This window comes from Muntiacus reevesi, chromosome 13 (genome assembly GCF_963930625.1).
Source record: "Muntiacus reevesi chromosome 13, mMunRee1.1, whole genome shotgun sequence".
Taxonomy (NCBI): Eukaryota; Metazoa; Chordata; class Mammalia; order Artiodactyla; family Cervidae; genus Muntiacus; species Muntiacus reevesi.
Window position 1 is genome coordinate 69,836,203 of NC_089261.1, and position 20,091 is coordinate 69,856,293.

The 20,091-nt window shown below is 40.3% G+C and overlaps 1 protein-coding gene across 3 annotated transcripts in view; it reads right to left on the reverse strand.

Annotated features, from left to right (window-relative positions):
- The window catches only part of LOC136145903 (cyclin-Y-like protein 1), a 32,507-nt gene extending 13,411 nt beyond the window's left edge, over nucleotides 1-19,096 (reverse strand). Inside the window, exons 1-4 of one of the 3 annotated variants that reach the window (XM_065904671.1) lie at nucleotides 18,570-19,096; nucleotides 10,172-10,246; nucleotides 8,336-8,370; nucleotides 2,915-3,015 (exon numbers count right to left, since the gene is read on the reverse strand). In XM_065904671.1, the coding sequence (XP_065760743.1) occupies nucleotides 2,915-3,015; nucleotides 8,336-8,370; nucleotides 10,172-10,246; nucleotides 18,570-18,789 (431 nt within the window). In that variant the 5' untranslated portion in view covers nucleotides 18,790-19,096. The remainder of the gene's footprint in view (nucleotides 1-2,914; nucleotides 3,016-8,335; nucleotides 8,371-10,171; nucleotides 10,247-18,569) is intronic. The other 2 variants (XM_065904670.1, XM_065904672.1) reach the window with 2 other exon arrangements.
- Nucleotides 19,097-20,091: the final 995 nt, after the last annotated feature.

A 20,091-nucleotide genomic window follows, 5' to 3' on the forward strand; every position in this document is an offset into this window, starting at 1 on the left:
CAGCACAGGGCACTGCTGACGACAGGCATCTCTGCACTATTTTACATAAAGTCTAACCAGCCAACAGGTGCCAGACCTCAGGTAGTTCTTACATGACTGCAGCCCTAAGCTATTCACAGATGCTGTGTACTAGGCAACTAAGGGGTTCCCTAGTTAAGTTATTTGCTTCCCTTTGTTCTCAGTATCTAAAATGAAACTCAACAGAGAGAAGGCAAATCTGAATTTTGTAACTCGTCTATAGAATCTTAGCATTTGCAGAAAGGCCTGTAACACTGTTAGCGTCAAAGATGGATACTTCTATAGTGCTTCAAACTTTCTTCAAATTGATTTTAAAGTCACAGAATTAAAAGTTACATGATAAAAAGGGCAACTGAACCTAATATGATACTTAACCCATTTTACAAATAAGAGAATCAAGGCTTAAAATTGACTTACTCAAGGTCCCAACAATTATCAGAAGTAGTTCTCTTTCTCCTACCCTCAAAGCAGAGAGTGGTTCCCAAGGTCAGCTGCACAATGGATTACCCGGGACACTTTAAACACTGCCTGGCTTCTGCTTCAAAATGTTCTGATTTAACTGCATTAGGTACAACCTGGGCAACAGGATTGTATTTAAAGCTCCCCAGGTGACTGCAACGTGCAGCCAAGTCTAGGAATGAATGAGTCACGGTTATGATCAGAATCTCTCAGGATGCTTTTGTCTATGAAATCACGCCTCACACATCATTCCTCAGCTTGTCAAAAGGGGTGTATGTGTGAGACAAAGAGACACAGGGACAGAGAGGCAGACAGACCCACAGACTGTGTCTTGAGGGCAGGGAGGAAAGGTGGAATTCATGTATGTGTTCAGAGACATACATCTTGAAAAAGTTGCATAAGTGATTCTAATAAGGCTCACCTACCCCAAATGAAAACTAATCCTATCGTATTTCTCAAAATCATTCCTAAAAGCCAATTTGCCCTATTAATTTCTCAGTAAACCTTTATTTCATCAATAATGAATGTGAATGGTCATTTTTAAAACTTAATGAGAAAAAAATTTACTGTATTTCCAAACACTAAGACTAGGTTGAGAATAAAAAGCATGAAACCTACTTCTCTGAGCAAGGTTAATCTTTAAAACTACTTCTGAATTATATACTGGAACATCAGGCTCTTTTGAATTCAAAAGAAGCTGTGAGTCTAGCCACAGTGAGAGTAGTTTTTAACCCACAGATTTAGAGTCTTGGCTGAATAAAAACATTCGGTGATTACGAGAGAAGTGCCAAAACTCAGGACTTTAAAGAGCAATGGGGCTCAGTTTTTGTTGAAATACGATTTGACCGAAACTAACATTATAAGAAAGTTACATTATTATGATTGTGAACTGGTTGTTTTTAATTAAAGTTAGAAGTTACTGATCATTTAAATAGCTAAAAAATAAAAAGCCTTGCACATTAAAAATTAAATTTATAAGCTAATTATATTTTTAAGACAGAAAAGTAAAATTAATGATAAGGATACTAATATTTTCAAGTAGCATTTCCCAAACTGTTCTGGAAAGTCAACATTCATATGCTAAGAAGACATTAGTTAATGTTCCATGAACAACCCCAAGGGAGGTAGGAAGGTCTGCATCCTGTTTGTTTTTTTTTTTTCAATTTTTTTATTTTTCAGTGGGTTTTGTCTTACATTGATATGAATCAGCCATAGAGTTACATGTATTCCCCATCCTGGTCCCCCATCCCACCTCCCTCTCCACCCGATTCCTCTGGGTCTTCCCAGCCCACCAGGCCCGAGCACTTGACTCATGCCTCCCACCTGGGCTGGTGGTCTGTTTCACCACAGATAATACACATGCTGTTCTTTCGAAACATCCCACCCTCACCTTCTCCCACAGAGTTCAAAAGTCTGTTCTGTACTTCTGCGTCTCTTCTTCTGCCCTGCATATAGGGCCATCGTTACCATCTTTCTAAATTCCGTATGTATGTGTTATTATATTGTATTGGTCTTTATCTTTCTGGCCTGTTTGGTTTTTAATTCTCTCTCTTAAATAAATGAACATTCTCATGATTAGGGTGTTTTGAACTGTGCATCTCCAATTGTGGACTATGAGGGGCTTCCAGAAGTTGAGGAATAGTTTTCGTCATCGTAACACTGTTCGTGTCTTCTTAAGTATAAGCCTGGCCACAGCCTTGTTTCTGAAATTTCATCTTTTTTTGTTCTCTGCTTTGACTGATACAGTGTGTTAGAGATACACATATATAAACAAAAATTTTAAAAAAACAAAAACAAAATTAAATGTGTCTATTAAGTTAAAATCTCAGTTGAACAAATTTCATCTATGGAGAAATTAAGCTTGAGAGTATGCCCCTTAAAACGGTTTGATATATTTTCCCCCTCTTTGGGGGAGAGGAAGGAGAAGTAAAATTTCCTACAGAAATACTGCAGGAAAAAAATGCACGGTGGGATAAATCTGACCAAGTCCAGTTAAATTTAACTGCAGATTCACTTCGGTGCCAGTAGGGGACAAGCTGTTCCTTCTTCTAATGGTAGCTTCCAAACTAGTATACATAGTTGTAGGACTCTCCCAACTCATAAAGAAATAATTTTTTTCTAGAAACATACAATAAACAGGTACCTCTGTTTCTCATTATGTTCAACATTGTCTTAACAATAGAAATGAATCAAATGAGGTTTACATTTTTCCTGGGATTTCTCACTTGCTGACTTTCCCCTCTATCATGTACTCTATGATTAACATGGAAACTGAAGACTCATATTGAGAGGTCCTTGAAACCAACATAGAGTTGACACCAGTTCTTAACCTGATCACTGAAAAGGACAAACCAAATGAATGAAATTATGTATGGCGAGGATGCTTTCAGCATGAAAGGGGTCTGCCACTCAGCCTTGGCAACCTAGTTGTACTCACCATTTTATTGTGGTTCTAAGATTAGGCTGGCTGACTGTGCTGTCATCTAGAAATATGGTTGGGCATGAGCTATACTTTTTAGTAAGCTGCCCTGGAGATACCTGAAGGGGAAGGGAGGTAGAAGAAAATGTCACAGTAAGTTAAACCTATAAAAGTGTGTTTTTTCCTTGGTTAAAATGTCAAACGATAAAGCATTAAGATTTTCCTTATACTCCATGAACTGCTGAGTGTTGCATCATGTGCAGCTCCATGGGAAACCTCTGTACTCTAACTTCCACAGGCAAGATCTGAGAAATGTGGTATAAACTGCTGCTCTTGAAAAAGGACCCACAAATGAACCTGGCAAGCACCTATTATAAATTGCCTTTATAGTAATGAGAAAGCTTTTAGTAAGACTTCAGTGTTTCTTCCTTAAGCAATGAAATGTAGCGGAGATTTCTATTTCTATTCATTTACTACAATGAAATGCAATGCTTTATATAGTATCGATGTGAAAGCATTTCACTGCAGTAAATGAGCGCCAATCATTAGTTTGGGAGACTGTGAGGAAACAAGCGCTTTTGAATCAGAGGCTGGGCGTGCCAGGGCTGCTCCATCACGAGTGACCTGAAGGCCATAGATCTCTTTGAGCCTCAGTTTCCTCATCTGGAGGATGAAAGGGTACAGCTTTAAGATTCTCTCACAGCCAAGAAACAGACAAAGCAGCTCTGAGAATTTCACGGTTAAGTAAGACTGCCATTATATTACACAAGGGAGAGCCTCAGAGAATACTTTCCACTCATCTCACAGTTTTATTCATTCTACTCTACATGTTATCTGCCACTCATCATGGCACTCTGCTGCCTTGCGCATGCTGCTCTCTGCCTGCAGTGGCTTCTTCCTCCTCCTTGTCCCAGCAAGCTTGACCCCATCGACCTCCAGCAAACCTCAGCCAGCAGCCACACCACCAAACTTCTACCTTTCTGCACACTTACACCTCTGTTTCACCACCTGTTACATGGGCTCAACTGCTTGCCTGGTATCCCCCCTCCTAAGTAAGCAAGCAAGCTCCTCCAGGTGACAGATTCTTACTGCTCCTCCTCCAGCTGCTGAGAACAGAATCTGGGACAAATTAGGAATCAAGAAGCGTTTGACCAATTATTTAAGATCGATTACAACTGGAAGGTAAATCATGCTAATGATACACATTCAAACTATCTGCAGTGGTGCTGGGTAGGTGACAAAGAGCTTTGTCAGACCCTCTAGAGAATAAGCTATCTTTAAAACACTTTAGAAGTATCCATTTATTTGTGAAGAGCCCAAAACACAGCCATAGTCAAATACTAAAACAGCCTGAACTATGTGAGGACAATTCTCTTCCTTTAAGTAAAGGCCAATAATCAAATCCCAGTCACTGTCAGTAGCTCTGAGTAATAGCATTCTTTAATACCACAGAACACAAACAGTTTTAACACTTGGTTTTGTTGGTTTTTGTTTACTAATTCAGATGAGCCTTCCTTCCTTCTATTAAAATAAAGTAGTTTTCACCACGCTGTCACACTCTATCAGTGTCCTCCACAAACGCATCAAAGGTGAAACAAGGAGAAAATCTAGTCAATGTTTTTTTAAAATACAGAGCTAGTTAAATAAACATTGCTAGTAGCCAATAGTAGGAACTATCCAAATGGGTGTATAAGCCACCGTTTTGCTTGTTTCAGGTATTTTATGGCAAGGCCACTTACTCCTTATTAACAAAAATTTCTACACATAACATACCTGAAAAGTACCACTATTTGGAAGAATTTCTCCTTCAAGCTAGAAATGATTTAAACTGAAACTCATATATTCCTTAAGTCATCTGGTTAATGTGTAATTTTAGAATCTCAAAAGAGAGACAGCATGAAAACTGTTCATTCAAATAGTTATATTCTAAATGAAGTTATCTTTTAAAAGGTCACCATTAAGAGTATGACACATTACACACAGTAAAAGTCAGTTCTGACTATAAAATCTATCTATGAGGGGAATAAAAATAGTAAGAAAATGCACCAAAATATAGACTAGTTTGTAGAGCTTTGGCTTTGGGTAACATTTATCCCGTTTTTCTCTATTAAAACTTTTTCTTTATTATGAATTATATCTGTTTATCTTTGGAAATATTAGTGCTGAAACGTTTAAGAAGTTTAATCAGACGTAGCCCTACAGACTATGGGTGCTCATTTAGTCTATCAGTAACCTACAGACTACTGGCTAGATCCTACCAAAGAAGTAGTGAACACTTCTCCAGGCCTACTCCTGAAGCAATTCAAACTTTTGGCATCTATTATTCACTAAAGGATGGCAGAATTAAAGCCTCTGAGCAAAGTCTGGATGTATTAGCTGCCAACAGGTTACTTTCCCCTCATCTCACTTTAAAATTTAAGGTAACTGTCTTTTATGATTAAAGCCTTATCATCACTGGCTCAAAACCTCAATAAACTACACTGACAAAGATTAATGATATAAAATGCAAATACAAAAATCAAACAGCAAAACCCACTCACTGATAGTGTAATGTTCAATGAAGAAGAGTATTTACCTTCATTCAGAGCTAAGGACAGAACAGATGGACTTCTACAATCTTTACAAGAAGGGAAAAGGCTTACTTAGTAGACTTCAGGTTTAATAGCAAAGACTAAAAAATCATCATACTGGAAGACTAATAAGTAACAATCCCCCCCAAAACTTATCATTAAAAGTCAAGCACCTGTTGAAATTCTGCCTCCACCCAAGTGAATCTTCCCATCCTGCCTACTGCCTCTGAGTTTAACCCATCAAAAAAATTAAGCTGAAATTCACTTTTTTTCTTCCCCTTTCCACAAGCTTTAGATGTGTTTATTAATAATTATTAAGACTTTAACTTAAAATTTTGTAATATTCTATGCATTAGCGTGGGGCTTCCCTGGTGGCTCAGTGGGTGAAGAATCCACCTGCCAATGCAGGAGATGCAGATTTGATCCCTCAATCAGGAACATCCCCTGAATTAGGAAATAGCAACCCACTCCAGTATTCTTGCCTGGAAAAGTCCATGAACAGGGGAGCCTGGTGGGATACAGTCCCTCGGGTTGCAAGAGTCATGTCTGACTTAGCAACAAAACAACAAGAAGTGCATTAGTGTAAACTACTCCATCCACATTACTGCACATTAATGGACAATGTGGCACGAAGAGTAGTTTGAACAGGATTCTTAAGGCCTTAGTAGAAATGTACAGTATTTTAATTGTAGGTATAATAGAAAGTATTGTCTGAATCAGTATCATTAATTATACTGAATTAAAACTTTTAAACTTAGAATTTACATTCAAAGTATAAATCCAACTTTGAGTGGACCAACCACAAATCTACTTCTTTTCCCCCTTCTTTCAGAGATATCATCTCATTAGAATTAAAAGTATTTTTTTAAAAAAGCTGTACCCAAGACAGGATAAACTGCAGATGATTTTTGATGTTTGAAAGATGAAAAAATGAGATAAAGGAGTAGTAACTGACATGGCATAACAGAGGAAGCACAACCTTGGAACTACAGAGTGACTGGGCCAGGAACAACAAAACCAATCTGTCTTACAGAACCCAAGGCAGGTTCAAAATTCAGAGACGTGGTCGCCAAATCCGTGCAGTGAGGTCTATCAGTTAGCAAAGTGATGCTTCCAATTAGATCTTAACAGACAGCGAGGGACCATCACATGTTTGAGGGAAACCTCCAAGAAGTCACAGATCAAAGCAGGGAGAAGGAACTGATGGGAATGATAAAAATCCAGGAGCAAATAAAAACTTAAAAAAAAAATCTTCAACATCTACAGAAAGATGAGAAATTGCATCAGTGAAAAAAAGAATGAAAGGATGGAAGAGAACTCTAAAAAATAAGGTAGACAAAACAATATATTCAATAGAAGGATTAGAGCAGAGTCAAGGAAACCTCCATGAAGTAGGACAAGAAGACAAAATGGAAAACAGAAGCGGAAAAAAATCTGTGCAGAAATATTGCTCTAAAATTTTCAACATCTAACAGGAATCCAAAAGAAAAAAATAGAAAATACCAAAGCAGCACACAAAAAAATTCACTAGAAGAAAAGATGTTCTGCATGTTTAAATGCCCCAATAGCGTGACAAGGTCTATACCAAACCATGTTATGAAATTTCAAAACCCCACAAAGACAGAGGGTACTACAAGGTTCCACAGGAGGAAGGAATGGAGAAAAGACTAACTTGGTAATATACAATGTATCAAATTCAATAGATTTAAGATCAACACTGTAAATGAGAAGACAAGAGGGAAATGTCTCTAAAACTGCAAAAATTAGTTTCGACCTAGAATTCTACACTTTATCAAATAGGAGTTTCACAGAGGCTAGGTCTTTATAAAATTTTTGCTCATGTGCCTTTTTCCAGGAAAATGTGCTCTAGTAAAACAAGACAGAGGGAAACAGAATCTAGGACATAGGGGATCCAACACGAGAGCAGTGATGTGAGATCCCAGGTGACTTCACACAGATATCCCAGGAAAACAGGCACAGAGCCAGGCCAGGAATCATTAGTATGTAGGGGGTAGGAAGACAAAAGGTTGGCGAAGAGTGTCTCCAAGAAGAAATGGAACAGATGTGGTTTTGTGGATGGTAAATATTTTTGATAGGCATGTGACAAATGTTACAACATTTGGGGGAAAAAATAGCTGTTAGAAAACAGGCAAGTGAATATAGTCAGGAAATTAATTCCACAGAAAAAAAATGAAGAATGTGAAAACAGGGAGACTGGCCAGGGAGCTACTCAACTATGTTGGGCTGTGTGAGATTATGTTTGCTAGAAAAAGCAGAACTGGATTATCCTGAGAAGTGTAGAAGTGCTCAGATTTCATTAATATTGAAGAAAAAGAATGAAAGGTATATAAGGAGGTGACACAGAGACCTATATGGCTCAGCAATGAACAATACTTGCTTAGTCATAATAATGTAAACAGTGATTCCGATTTAATAAAAACTGATGCATGTAAAGGGAACAGAAGGAGGGAAATAAAATCACGGTGGACGAGGAAGTTAAGCTTTCACCTGTTGTGCCAAGAAGTCAATGGACGGTGCTAAAAATTAAATCACCTATTACACTTTTATTACTGTGGTTAAAAACTAAGATAAAAAATTTAAGGCAAAAGAATTTAAGGTAGATCTTTATGCTATAACCATATTATTGAAATTTAACTTAAATGTCAGGACCCTTAAAAAAAAAAGGGTACTACTAAGTCAAAAACCTTTCTGAATATACTTGATAATTAGGAACTAGAGATTCAGAAATTTTATAAATAAGAGGTTAATGCTAACAGTATTGGATCCATCCTACTTTTTAGGAATCATGGCAGACGTGCTTTTAATTAATCAAACTATTGATTTCTTAACTTTTCAACTATTTACTTACATGGTTTAAATGGTTGCTCTTCCTCTTTTCTCGCACTAAGAATAAAAAAAAATTAACTGATAATTCTGATAAAACTACCATAGAAAAATAAGTCACTAATTATCTGATGGATTACCAATATACACAATGAGTTAAAATTTCATTCTGTTTTTCAAAATAATTTCCAACAAAATATATAATTTAAACCACCCAGCAAAATGAATCCTATAAATAATATCTAAAAACTTAGTTTTACTATTTGACCAAGATACTCTGTATTAGGTACAAATCAAAGACTCTCCATTTACAAAAGAAAAGGACAAAGCAAATTAGGCCAGGTGAGATATTTAGCTAGTAAAACAATCCACCAGCTGCACAGTATGCAGTATTTCCTAGTTCTACATGTACTTTAGTCACCAGGATTAACAGATGACAACTCTAGGCTCCAGGTTCTGGTCAAGCACCCGCGTCTCTGGAAGCATCCTGAACCACTTATTTGTCACCTATTCAAACACCCAACTTAAAAAATACAGGTTCTTTACACACTGGGAAGTAATCTATAAATTTTAACATGTGTGCTGACCTCACTGGACATACATCGACAGCACATAGAACTGTTTTGCTCCAACAAAGGCCAGAAGAATATAAGCTCAAAGAGGGTCTTAGGCCATACACTTTCCCATGGTGTCACAAGCACGAATTCCTTTAGACTGAGGAGAGACAGGGGCATGGGATAGTGTTTCTTTTACTCTCTCCACCGTCTCTCTACAGTGTAAGCAGCTCATGAGTCTGGAAAAGGCTGAGAAGTACAGTAATCCTAACTAAAAATAATTGCCTCAAGGCAAAGTACACACACTCTAAGAAAATGCAAACTAGAAACCCCAGGAGCTCCCAGGGTGGAGAACATGTGGAACACTCTGGGCCCTCCCCCACGCCTGGCCCTCTTCCGTCTGGCTGTTCCTGAGACAGACCCTTTGATAAAAACAAGTAATCTAGTGAAAATAAAAGAGGAAAAGAACCCTCTATTTTTTACTGTGCTGCATTACTTCAAATATTATAGAACGTTCACTTCTGGTATTCCTGCTCTCATAAACAACCGAAAAACCTGATCATATATGGCTTTTTAGCAAATAAACTAGGATTTAACATATATTAAGGAAGACAAGCAGGCAAGACAAGCAGGAGTGCAAAAACTTCTGATTCTCATCTTAAAACAAGCAGGACACTAGAAGTTTACACAAGGTTTCCCGTACTGAGGATAACCTTCTGGAAAACCCCATACGGCAGGCACACTGGTCTGATTACCCTGGCCCAGCCCTACCTCAGGGTGAAAGAACTTTGAAGAGCTAAAGGTTCTTATAAGAACTTTTAAAAGAACTTAAAAATTCACATGAATCTGGATGTGAGAGACGTTCACCCGGTTGAGCACTGTGCAAAATGGTGCCGAAATCACAAGCCTCGACTCCCGTACACAACAACTGATTATGAAAACCTAACTGTGACCTAGACCGTATCATTCATCTTTAACTCATGTGCTCCTGGAGCGAAAGGAAAAGGACGAAGGAGCATGGAAGAACAGACCACAACTGATCATGTGGCAAGCTGGCTGCTGATAAAGAAATAGCGAAGGGTATAAACAGATGGTCCAAGTGTTTCTCCTCATTAAAACAGCGACACCTAAATGAAAAATGCATCATCACATATTAAAATAAAACCACATATTAAAATATTATCACATATGAAAAAAAATATTTAAACCATTCTAAGCGCTTTTCTCTATCTTCCTATAATACACAAAACAAAAACAGTTTTCAACCTTTTTCTCGGGGGCGGGGGGGGGGGGGAACACTGTCTTACCGTCTGTTTGAGATTTGCTCAGGAAAATTGTGCCTGCCCTTGGGTGGTCAGAAGGGTTTGATTCCAAAGCTAAGTCTGCACAGGAAAAAGAGAAAAAGGTGTGACAGTTTAGTTGAGTAGAAAAAGACATGACTTTTAAAACAGCTACACGCTAATTTTAATCAAGTTTAATAGTCTTAAGAAGAGCGTTTAGTAATGACAAGAAGGAAACTGTAGTAAAGGCAACAATACAAAAATTCTATTGGGAAACAGAAAAATTGTAGAAATTCTCCATATATGTGGAATAAAACCAGGGCTATGTCTTAGGCTTTCTTTTTTTAACTTGCACCTAATCTATGCCACTTTTAGGCGAATCATGTATGTGATTCCCCTCTTTTTTTAACTTGCACCTAATCTATGCCACTTTTAGGCGAATCATGTATGTGATTCCCCTCCTACGTATTGATTAAAAATTCAGTCACCTCTCTTTAAGGTGATATTACTAGCACATTTCAGGAAGTCTCAAGAAGCAAGTTATGCTGTAGTCAATTACTATCAGATACCAGCTCAATCAATCAAATATGCTATAACCAAATGAGCTGCTTTTGGCAAACGTTCTTCAGACAATCTAATGGCTAATTCCAACTACACTCAACAAACGAACTCATTTAGTTGGCTGCCGTTTATCTAGGGGCTATTCATCATGGCAGATTTAAGAGGATTACATAAGAGTTCAATGTTCTGATCCATAGGAACACTTCCAGGATAGTGAGTTTTAACTTTGGCCTATATAACAATTTTCTGTACAACTTGCACTTTTTGCCAGTGAAAACTACATCACTATTTTATAATAGACTTGACAGGTAAGCCATTAGACAGTAAACTCATACATACACACAATATTTCTGCACACTCCATTAACTGTTTTGCCAAGAGTCTAAGGAGACGATGAAAAAAATCTACCGTACTCTTCACTGTCACAAAGGTAAGACTGTCAACTCTGAAGCAAAGCATTACCACCCACACTTTCCCTCATCCCCTCTCCCACAAGCACACACAGTAATGTTAGAGGTATTTTGAGAAATTACTGTGCATTTTATATGTGAATTCTTCCTAAAATTACTTCTTTAGCAATCTTTAAGAATGTGTTAACCCAGGAGAAATATTCTTGAGCTTATGATTGGGGGTTATCATTAAAGTTATATTTTAAGACCCATCACTTTTATATTACTAATTTAAATTGCAACTTATTTGACAGCATGATAGACTTATGTGGAAAAAGGATGACTAAAAAAATTTAAGTTCGGGTCTTAATATAAACACTCCCAGGAGGAAACCTGTAAAATACCAGGTCACTGAACATTACTTTTCCTCCAACCTAACATTCTATCAATCGTGAGATCCACCTCAATTGAAGATGTTAAAAATATGAAAATAAAGGCAACTTAGGACAAACAAGATGCATTACTGAAGCCTAAAAGTGTTAAAATTATGCTGTCAAACTGTCAATAAATGATTTTTCCCTGTCAGAATATCAGAGAGAGGGTAGTGACCAAGAAGTCATCTGACAGGAGGAGACTAATGCCAACATACTGACTTCAGTTCAGTTCAGTTCAGTCGAGTCCGACTCTTTGCGACCCCATGAATCGCAGCACGCCAGGCCTCCCTGTCCATCACCAACTCCCGGAGTCCACCCAAACCCATGTCCATTGTGCCGGTGATGCCATCCAACCATCTCATCCTCTGTCGTCCCCTTCTCTGCCTGCCCTCCATCTTTCCCAGCATCAGGGTCTGTTCAAATGAGTCAGCTCTCTGCATCAGGTGGCCAGAGTATTGGAGTTTCATCTTCAACATCAGCCCCTCCAATGAACATCCAGGACTCATCTCCTTTAGGATGGACTGGTTGGATCTCCTTGCAGTTCAAGGGACTCTCAGGAGTCTTCTCCAACACCACAGTTCAAAAGCATCAATTCTTTGGCGCTCAGCTTTCTGTACAGTCCAACTCTCACATCCATACATGACCACTGAAAAACCATGGCCTTGACTAGATGGACCTTTGTTGGCAAAGTAATGTCTCTGCTTTTTAGTATGCTGTCTAGGTTGGTCATAACTTTTCTTCTAAGGAGCAAGCGTCTTTTAATTTCATGGCTGCAATCACCATCCGCAGTGATTTTGGAGCCCAGAAAAATAGAGCCCAGAAAAATAAAGTCAGCCACTGTTTCCACATCTATTTGCCATGAAGTGATGGGACTGTATGCAATGATCTTAGTTTTCTGAGAGCTTTTTTTTCTTAGTTTTCTGTTGAGCTTTAAGCCAACTTTTTCACTCTCCTCTTTCACTTTCACCTTCATCAAGAGGCTCTTTAGTTCTTCTTCACTTAATATATTGCAATTAAACAGGACTGTCAGCATTTTCTGGGCCAACTTCTGGGCTCCAGTTTAAACGTTTACTCCATTTACTGAACTGCCCTATCACCCCTAGTAGTACAGTATATTAGTTTTATGGCTAATAATACATTTCATGTCTTACAGTCATCCGGTGATTTCATCTGAGTCCACACTTTACACCCTAGCCAAGCGGTTCTTGCCAGCAGATGCTGACCTGGGCTGTCTCACCGGAGGGCACACAGCATGCTCCTGCCACCCCCTCAACTGACCGCTTCCCCAGTTGCTGACCAACCTGGCTTCCAAATTGCTTCTCAACTTGCCTCTAACGTGGTTCTCAGTCCTGCCTCACCTTAATCCTCAATCAAATGCTGTAATGATGATGACCAAGAGATGATATACAGGTAAGTATACCTGGCTTTATGTATTTCTAAAGAGTACTTAGCCCGGGCTTCTTGGACTTTTAAGAACCTTTCTGGGTTGCAAGCTACGGTGATTTCATTTCACATCATACAATGTTACTGTTTTAACTCTTCAAGTTTTATTACTTTAATACCCTAAAAATAAACAATTTTTCTAAAAGGGGCGAGAAAAAAGGTAGTATTTCAAAGCAGAGCACAAAATGTCATCAATAAATTTTATCCCTATGTGTCATGTATATGGAATTTACAGTCCTGATCTATCAAGGTTTTAAAAATGAGTAAAACCTTGGACAATTCTATACCTCAGAGAAGAATCCCTACACTGCCTAACTCAGAACATGATAAGAATCAAATGAAATTCAAGAGCAATCCATACACTATAGCTTCACTGAGTTACACAAGCCCCTTCACCATGACAAGGCTGCAATCCATGAGGGGATATACTATATAAAGCATAATAAATGACACATCACAGCTTTCACAAATTAACTCAAAAGCCAAAAGTGAACATTTAGCATTTCATAGGAAAATTGATGTCCACTTATCACCCTCAGCCAAGTAACATCTTAAATAAACAGTGCTCTGTTGTTGTTCAGTCACTAAGCTGTGTCTGACTCTGCAGCTCCATGGACTGCAGCGCGCCAGGCTGCCCAGTCCTACACGATTCTGTCTGTGCAAACTCACGTCACTGAGTCAGGCCACCCACTAAAGGAAAGAGGGTAAGAGTACCCAAGGGCAAGCATTTCTCCTAGTGTTCTTCCTTTTTCTTCTTTAATAAGCAAATGCATATCATTTCTCCTGCTTCTGCCATGGAGATTAGTGTATATTTTCTCCCCATTTTTTTTCAGGTTAACATCCCCTGGAGATGAAGTCATTAACAGTGGAGAGAGCTCCTTCACAGCTCCCTAATTATTCAGTGTCTGGATGTGCTAGTTTACCAGTCCCTTACTGGACATCTGAAATATTTCCAGTATTTTGCTACTGAAGATAATGCAACATATGCAGCCTATACCTTCAGAATAAATTCCTTTAGTAGGATCTCTGGATTAAGTGAGACTGTGCAAACTTCCCCTTCAAGGGTTGACCAATTTCCCATTTTTACCAGCAATATATGAATGTAACTTTCTTCAGTATCACCAAAGAATGCAGTGCCAAGTTTCTGAATTTTCTCCCAACACAAGCTACAGTAGTTGTATTTTCATTTCTCTTATGTGTGAGGATATGGTTAAAAGCCATCTGCATTTCTTTTTCTGTGACTTATCCCATTCATATTGTTGGTAGCCTACTTTTAGATTCACTCAGTTTCTTCAAGTCAGCCTATTTTAGGCCCTTATTAATGTTACTTTTCTGTTCAAACCACTGTTGGCTCTCAGCTGAGTGACTACACCAGCCTCCTAGCTTGTCTCCCTGCTTCATTCTACCCCTGCCCACATTAGAGTAGCTCGTCTGATCTCCCTCCCCTCTCCCCACGCCTCCTTCCCCTTCTTTAAGAATTGTCACCATTCCCCTGCATATAACCTTTCAATGGTTTCCCATTACAATTAGACTAAAATCCGTATTTTTTCTTGTCAAGGTCTACTAGACACAAGGCCTTAACCCCCTGATACTCCTCCTGGCATTCTTTCACTCAGCTGCAGCTACCCTCTTTCTGTCCTCGGCCTACACCGAGCATATTCCCTTCTGAGGACCTCACACGGCTCCCCCTCACTCCTAGGATGCTCACTGTCACTTAAGGAGACCACCCCCAGTAACACTGCCCCCTCCCCAGTCCATGACCATCATTTTCTTTCTTCTCAGTGTCTCGCTACTTGACATCATTCCTGTGTCAACAGGCCCCAGGTACCTCTAGGAAGTAAAGACCAGAGTTAGGGTTTGGGTTTTGTCAGTATAACCTCTGTTTGTCCTGCCCCTAAATAGTGCCCAATAATCATCCATTTCAGTGTACCCCAAATCATTTATGCTTCTCCCAGTTTTCCCTCATCATCTAAGATTTCTTCTAATGCTGTCCTTTGATGTGTCTGTCACCCAAGACCAGCATTAATTTCAGATCTCTTCGAGTGGTAGTTTAGTTACTCAGACTCAAAGACACCGACAGGTTACCAAGACCCACAAAAACCTAAGAGAGGAAATCTACTGTTCAGTGAAAAATCAATGGTAACTTTAATTTGGGGAAAGAACATTTAATGTTAAAATACCTTAACTACAAAATGACTCACCCTATGAATTTAATTAAGTCGTAAGACAAAGCCATAAGACCAGAATTCTACAGGGAAGTACATCACTTTTTATGTCTGTGCCCAGATTAAAGCAATATAGTGAGATTATAAAAGACAACCATAAAGGGTGGGTAAATGAATGATGCTCCAACCATTAAACAGGTGGTAAAAAGCAGACTGTACAGCTACATGCAGCTGCATGGAAATACATCCTGGAGCACGCTTCCAGGAGCTTCCCGTCTTCACTTTACAAGAGAAAGTTACAACGTGGCACCCAAAGAACAATCTCATACAATAAACACAACATTCTGTTTATTCGTATACAAAAGGTTCAGGAAGAACCAACACCAAAATATTAATGAAAATTCTGGATATTCTGAGTATGAGTGAATGACTTTTTAGTATTTTGCAAATCTTTTACCTCAAATGTTTACTGTTATCAAAAAAGTAAAAAAAAAAAAAAAAAAAAAGTGTTTATATAATAGCTACTGAAAGGAGGAAAAACCTGTTGCTCAGAGGTTTTCCCCCATTACGTTGTCAATTCCTTCCCTACCCACTCCTTGGAGGATGGAAGGAAGGAATCACTTGAGAGAGCAGCTTGCACCAGAGAATGAGCAAAGTTCCTAAGAGGAGAATATAAAGGCTGTTTGAAAAGCTGATGCATAATAATAAAATCAGATAATAGGACCTTAGCATCTTATTTTCTATTATTGACACTAACATCAGTTACATTAGATACACTGTTAAAGGCAAGATAGCGACAAAATTCTTTTGAGTCTATCTGATATTTATACTAGGTTCTTAGGAGTTAACTGAAACAGCCTGAAGAAATCATGTTCTTCTCAAAGGTTTCTGAAGAAAAAAACACAGCATCATTTATGTTTGGTTTTGTCTAAGTAACCAAATAATTCTTCATTGCAGAAAAGCCAAAATGTTTTATATCAATGCAGGTATTTCTCAGTTTCCAGGGAAACTGATATAAAATTGTCTGAAACAAAAACATTAAGAGCAAACTTCCAATGTGCTTGCACTTTACATTCGTGTTCTGACCTCGTATCTATGGAAACTTAATAATAGGCAAATGCTGAAATTGAGGTTTCTCTCATCACTTTATTGAATGCCAAAAAGAGAGACAAATTTAGGTAAAATTTTAACAATCATGTCAAACATAAAAAGGTAAATTCTGTGCTCATGAACTCTCTTTTTCTAGTTCCTGACTCAGCACTCCCCCTCACTAAATGCTTCGCACCTTACCTGCCCGCTTACCTGTCTCTCCTAACGTCCCTCTGTCCAGGGCATTCTCGGCTTCAATTCGAGTCAGCGGAACAAACTCTTTAAAATATACCAACATGTTTACCTGACTGGTAAATTGACGCTATTTCACGACTTCTTTTATTCCTATCAATTCTAATAAATGTACAGACACAGAATGGAGAGGTATGTGTTGCTTCTGAGTTGTGAACAATAAACTCAAATGGAAATAGCCAAACTGAAGTTGAGTTAGGCCTATCTTATGGATAAATTATAAAATAAAAAGTGCATTCCAAACTTTTTTTTAAGCACCCAACAACTGAATTTGGTGTATCTACCACTCTCAAGTCTGTGTCTTCTGTTCAGCAGCTATGTTACACAGTTATTTCAGAGCTCTAAGTCTTGGCTTCTTCATTGGCATCACAGGGAGAATATTCACAGGCCTTATTTAGAGATGGAAAGGTCAGGTGAAATACACCCGAAAATACGTTGTAAATCGTAAAAGAATCATACAGCAGTCCAACTTTGGTCTCCCTACACTACCTACTACTGTTTTTTAAAATCACTTAGAGGCTTACCTTACAGCAACAAGCTGAGCAGTTTTCACAGGTATGCACGAGCTTTGTTTTTAAAGCTACAATTAATTTACATAATTTGTTCTTTCACAGTATCTGACTATTCTGAAAAGGGAGTACTTTCCACTTACAAAGCCATGTCCATCATATGGGTGAGTTCACAGGCTTACCTATTCTAACTTTGAAAGAAATTAAGTAAACCCAAATAAAATCTAAATAGAAGAGCTATAAGACATTTCCTCTATGAAATAAAGAAATACTCTCTGGCATTTAAATGAAACAAGTGGGCCAGTGGGGCTTTAACATCTTCACGGCACAATGTTTTCTACTTTAAAGAACACAGTCTTTATTAATAAGCCACAGTGTTATCCAGAATCTTTTTTTTTTTTTTAAAACCTAGAGCCGTCCAGTTTCAAAATTCTAAAGGAAAAAAAAATCAAACATTTCCTCTCCTCTCTCTCCTCTTCTCCATGACAACCCACCCCTACCCCCAGCCACTTCGTCTTCAGAATTTTACCTGAACATTATAAAAGTTGAATAGGATTCCACTGTCAGGAGGGGGTTGGAAGGAGAGGTAGCCATGGAGACAACTTTCCGGCAGGATCTGCCATCTTAACTGCCAAATCTTTGTATTACAAATTAAAGTCTGAATTTCTTTTTTCTCCTTTGAAACTTTTGACCAACAGTCTCAGGAACCACCCCCAATCCTCCCTTAGAAGAGGCAACATGCAAGTGAAGTTGGTTAAAGCTGGGGAGCTGAAGACATTTTTGTGTCAAAGTGGGAATCTTAATCAGAGCTCCGTGGGATCGTCTTTGGGTAACAACAACAACAACAACAAAACTATTCCCTGCAGCCGTTGCTGTAACGTTTCACACCGTTCAGTTATTTTAAGACCCCCCCTCTAACCTTTTTCTTTCTTATCGTTTTCAGATTATAGTTAGAATAAGGTCGCTTCAATCAGGACAACTCTAGACAGAATATTACTTAACGCCACACTAACTCTGTCGATATCAGTTTTGATTTTAAATAACAAACCCTAAAATCTGTCTTAATTGTCCCGAGTATCAACTATCCTAACGAGTGGAAGTGTATCTAGATCCTTACCTCGTTCCTTCTCTTAGGTACCATCTGAATAGGTAAGGATAGGAAGATGGGATGGATATCGCCGAAGTTGGGAGTATTTAAGTTTTCATTGAGAAAAGAGAGAATATGTCAGAAAGTCTTTACAAAGTCCCACGAGATGTTAAACAGAATCACGAACAGGAGCCACAGACTTGAGGGTCTTGGGTCGGGTTGCGAAAAGGGAATGGGGAAGAATTGGGCGTTCGGGTAGACAAGAGGGAGAGAGACTGGCCGGACGCGACGGAGAAAGAATAAGGGTTGGGGACGCCAGGCAGGGCCAGCCTCCGTCCCCGGTGCCCAGCCCCGAGAGAGCCAACGCCAGGCAGGAAGGAGCCCTAGGCGGCGGCTTCCTCCCGGGGGACCTGGGGGTCGGCGGAGGCCAGAGGTAAGCCCGAGAGCAGACGGCGCCGGCCCCGTGAGGGGCGAGGCGCGCCGGCCGCTTCCTTACCTTCGGGCATCTCCCGGTCGCTGATGTGCTGCAGGTGGAGGCCTTCACCCGCTCGGAAATCCAACTCGGTGGGTTCCACGGCAGCCGGCGCCACGGCCACCGCGTCTCCGGCCGCCGCCTCGTAGACCTCAGACTCGTAGTCTGGCTCCGCCGACCCCGCGCGCCGGCCCAACTTGGGGCTGGCATTGGGGCACACGCAACAGGTCAGCGTGTTCCCCATGGGGCGTCTCCGCTCCTCGCCTCCGCTCGGCCTCGGACTCCGCCAAGCTCAGAGGCCGCCCCCTTCCCCAACAATGGCGCGGCGGGCACCGGCAGACCCGAGCTATGCCGGGGCTGCGCCGCAGATGTAGACGCGGCCTCGCCTGCCTCTCTCCTGTCCGCCCCGCCGCCGGGCCCGGGGCAGGGCCCCGGCCCCGGCCGCACCCCCGCTGTCTCGCCGCCGCCGCCTCCCCGGAGTCAACTAGTCTGTGAAGGCGGCGACCAGACCGGCTTATTTAAAAGGATTGGGGACCCGACAAGCGCTGAGACGCACAGCCACTGCCGGGAGAGAGCGTGGTCGGAGCTCCTCCTCCTTCCGCCGCCGCCTCCCAACTGAAAGCCGCGCGCCTGGCTGGCCCTTGCCAACCGGAACGCGTCCTTCGGTCACCTGGTTACGACGGACCAATCACACACAGAGTTTCCTCCCAGTGCCCGCCTCAGAGAGCAGGCACGTGACTCACACTGCCCCGCCCCCACCCCGCGACTGCTCCACCCCACGACTGCTCCGCCCCTCGAGTGGCGCGCCCCAGACTCCTGTTTCCATTCATCGTGCGGCACTCGGAGCTTTCCGTGTCCTTCGGGAAGCAATGCGGGAGTTTGTGAATCGAAGTTATAGAGTCAGTGGACTCTATAGAAGGCTTGTTAGTAAAGAGTCAGTTCCGTTAAGCAACTCGGTTTCACCGGGTCTGACAGCTGACTCATTTGATGCATTCCTCAACGAACTTAGTTACACCCGAATTGTTGACAGTTTTTTGTAACTAAATGCTCCTCTCAAATTGACTTCGAAAGAGTGTTAGTTTCCGCCTTCAGTTTAACCATAGCAATCCCCCGGGTCCTCAATAAAGAGCTGTGTCCGTGTCTTGAATGAGACTCGAGATGGGAAAATTGACACAGCAAGGTCCTCAAGAAGGCAGAAGTGGATGTCCTCCAGGGCAGACATAGATTAGCTTTGGATTGAGAGAAAAGCAAGGAAGGAAACAGGACCTGGGTGACAGATGCCTGTTCTGGGTCTGTCAGAATAGAGACATTTCTGATAGAGAAGATGTTTAAGAAGAGCTCATCTGATGACCTCTATTTTTCTATGTTATAATAGGCTTCTGTTTGGAAAGCTACTCCAGGAAAGTGAGGATAATGTGTAAAGAAGTTTAAACATTAGAAAAGCTTGATATACCTAATAAAAAGAAAATGATAGCTTCCCTCAAAATCAGAAAAGTTGAAAATAAATTTGAGCAAAAAACCAAGGAGCTAGGGTATAAAACAGGTA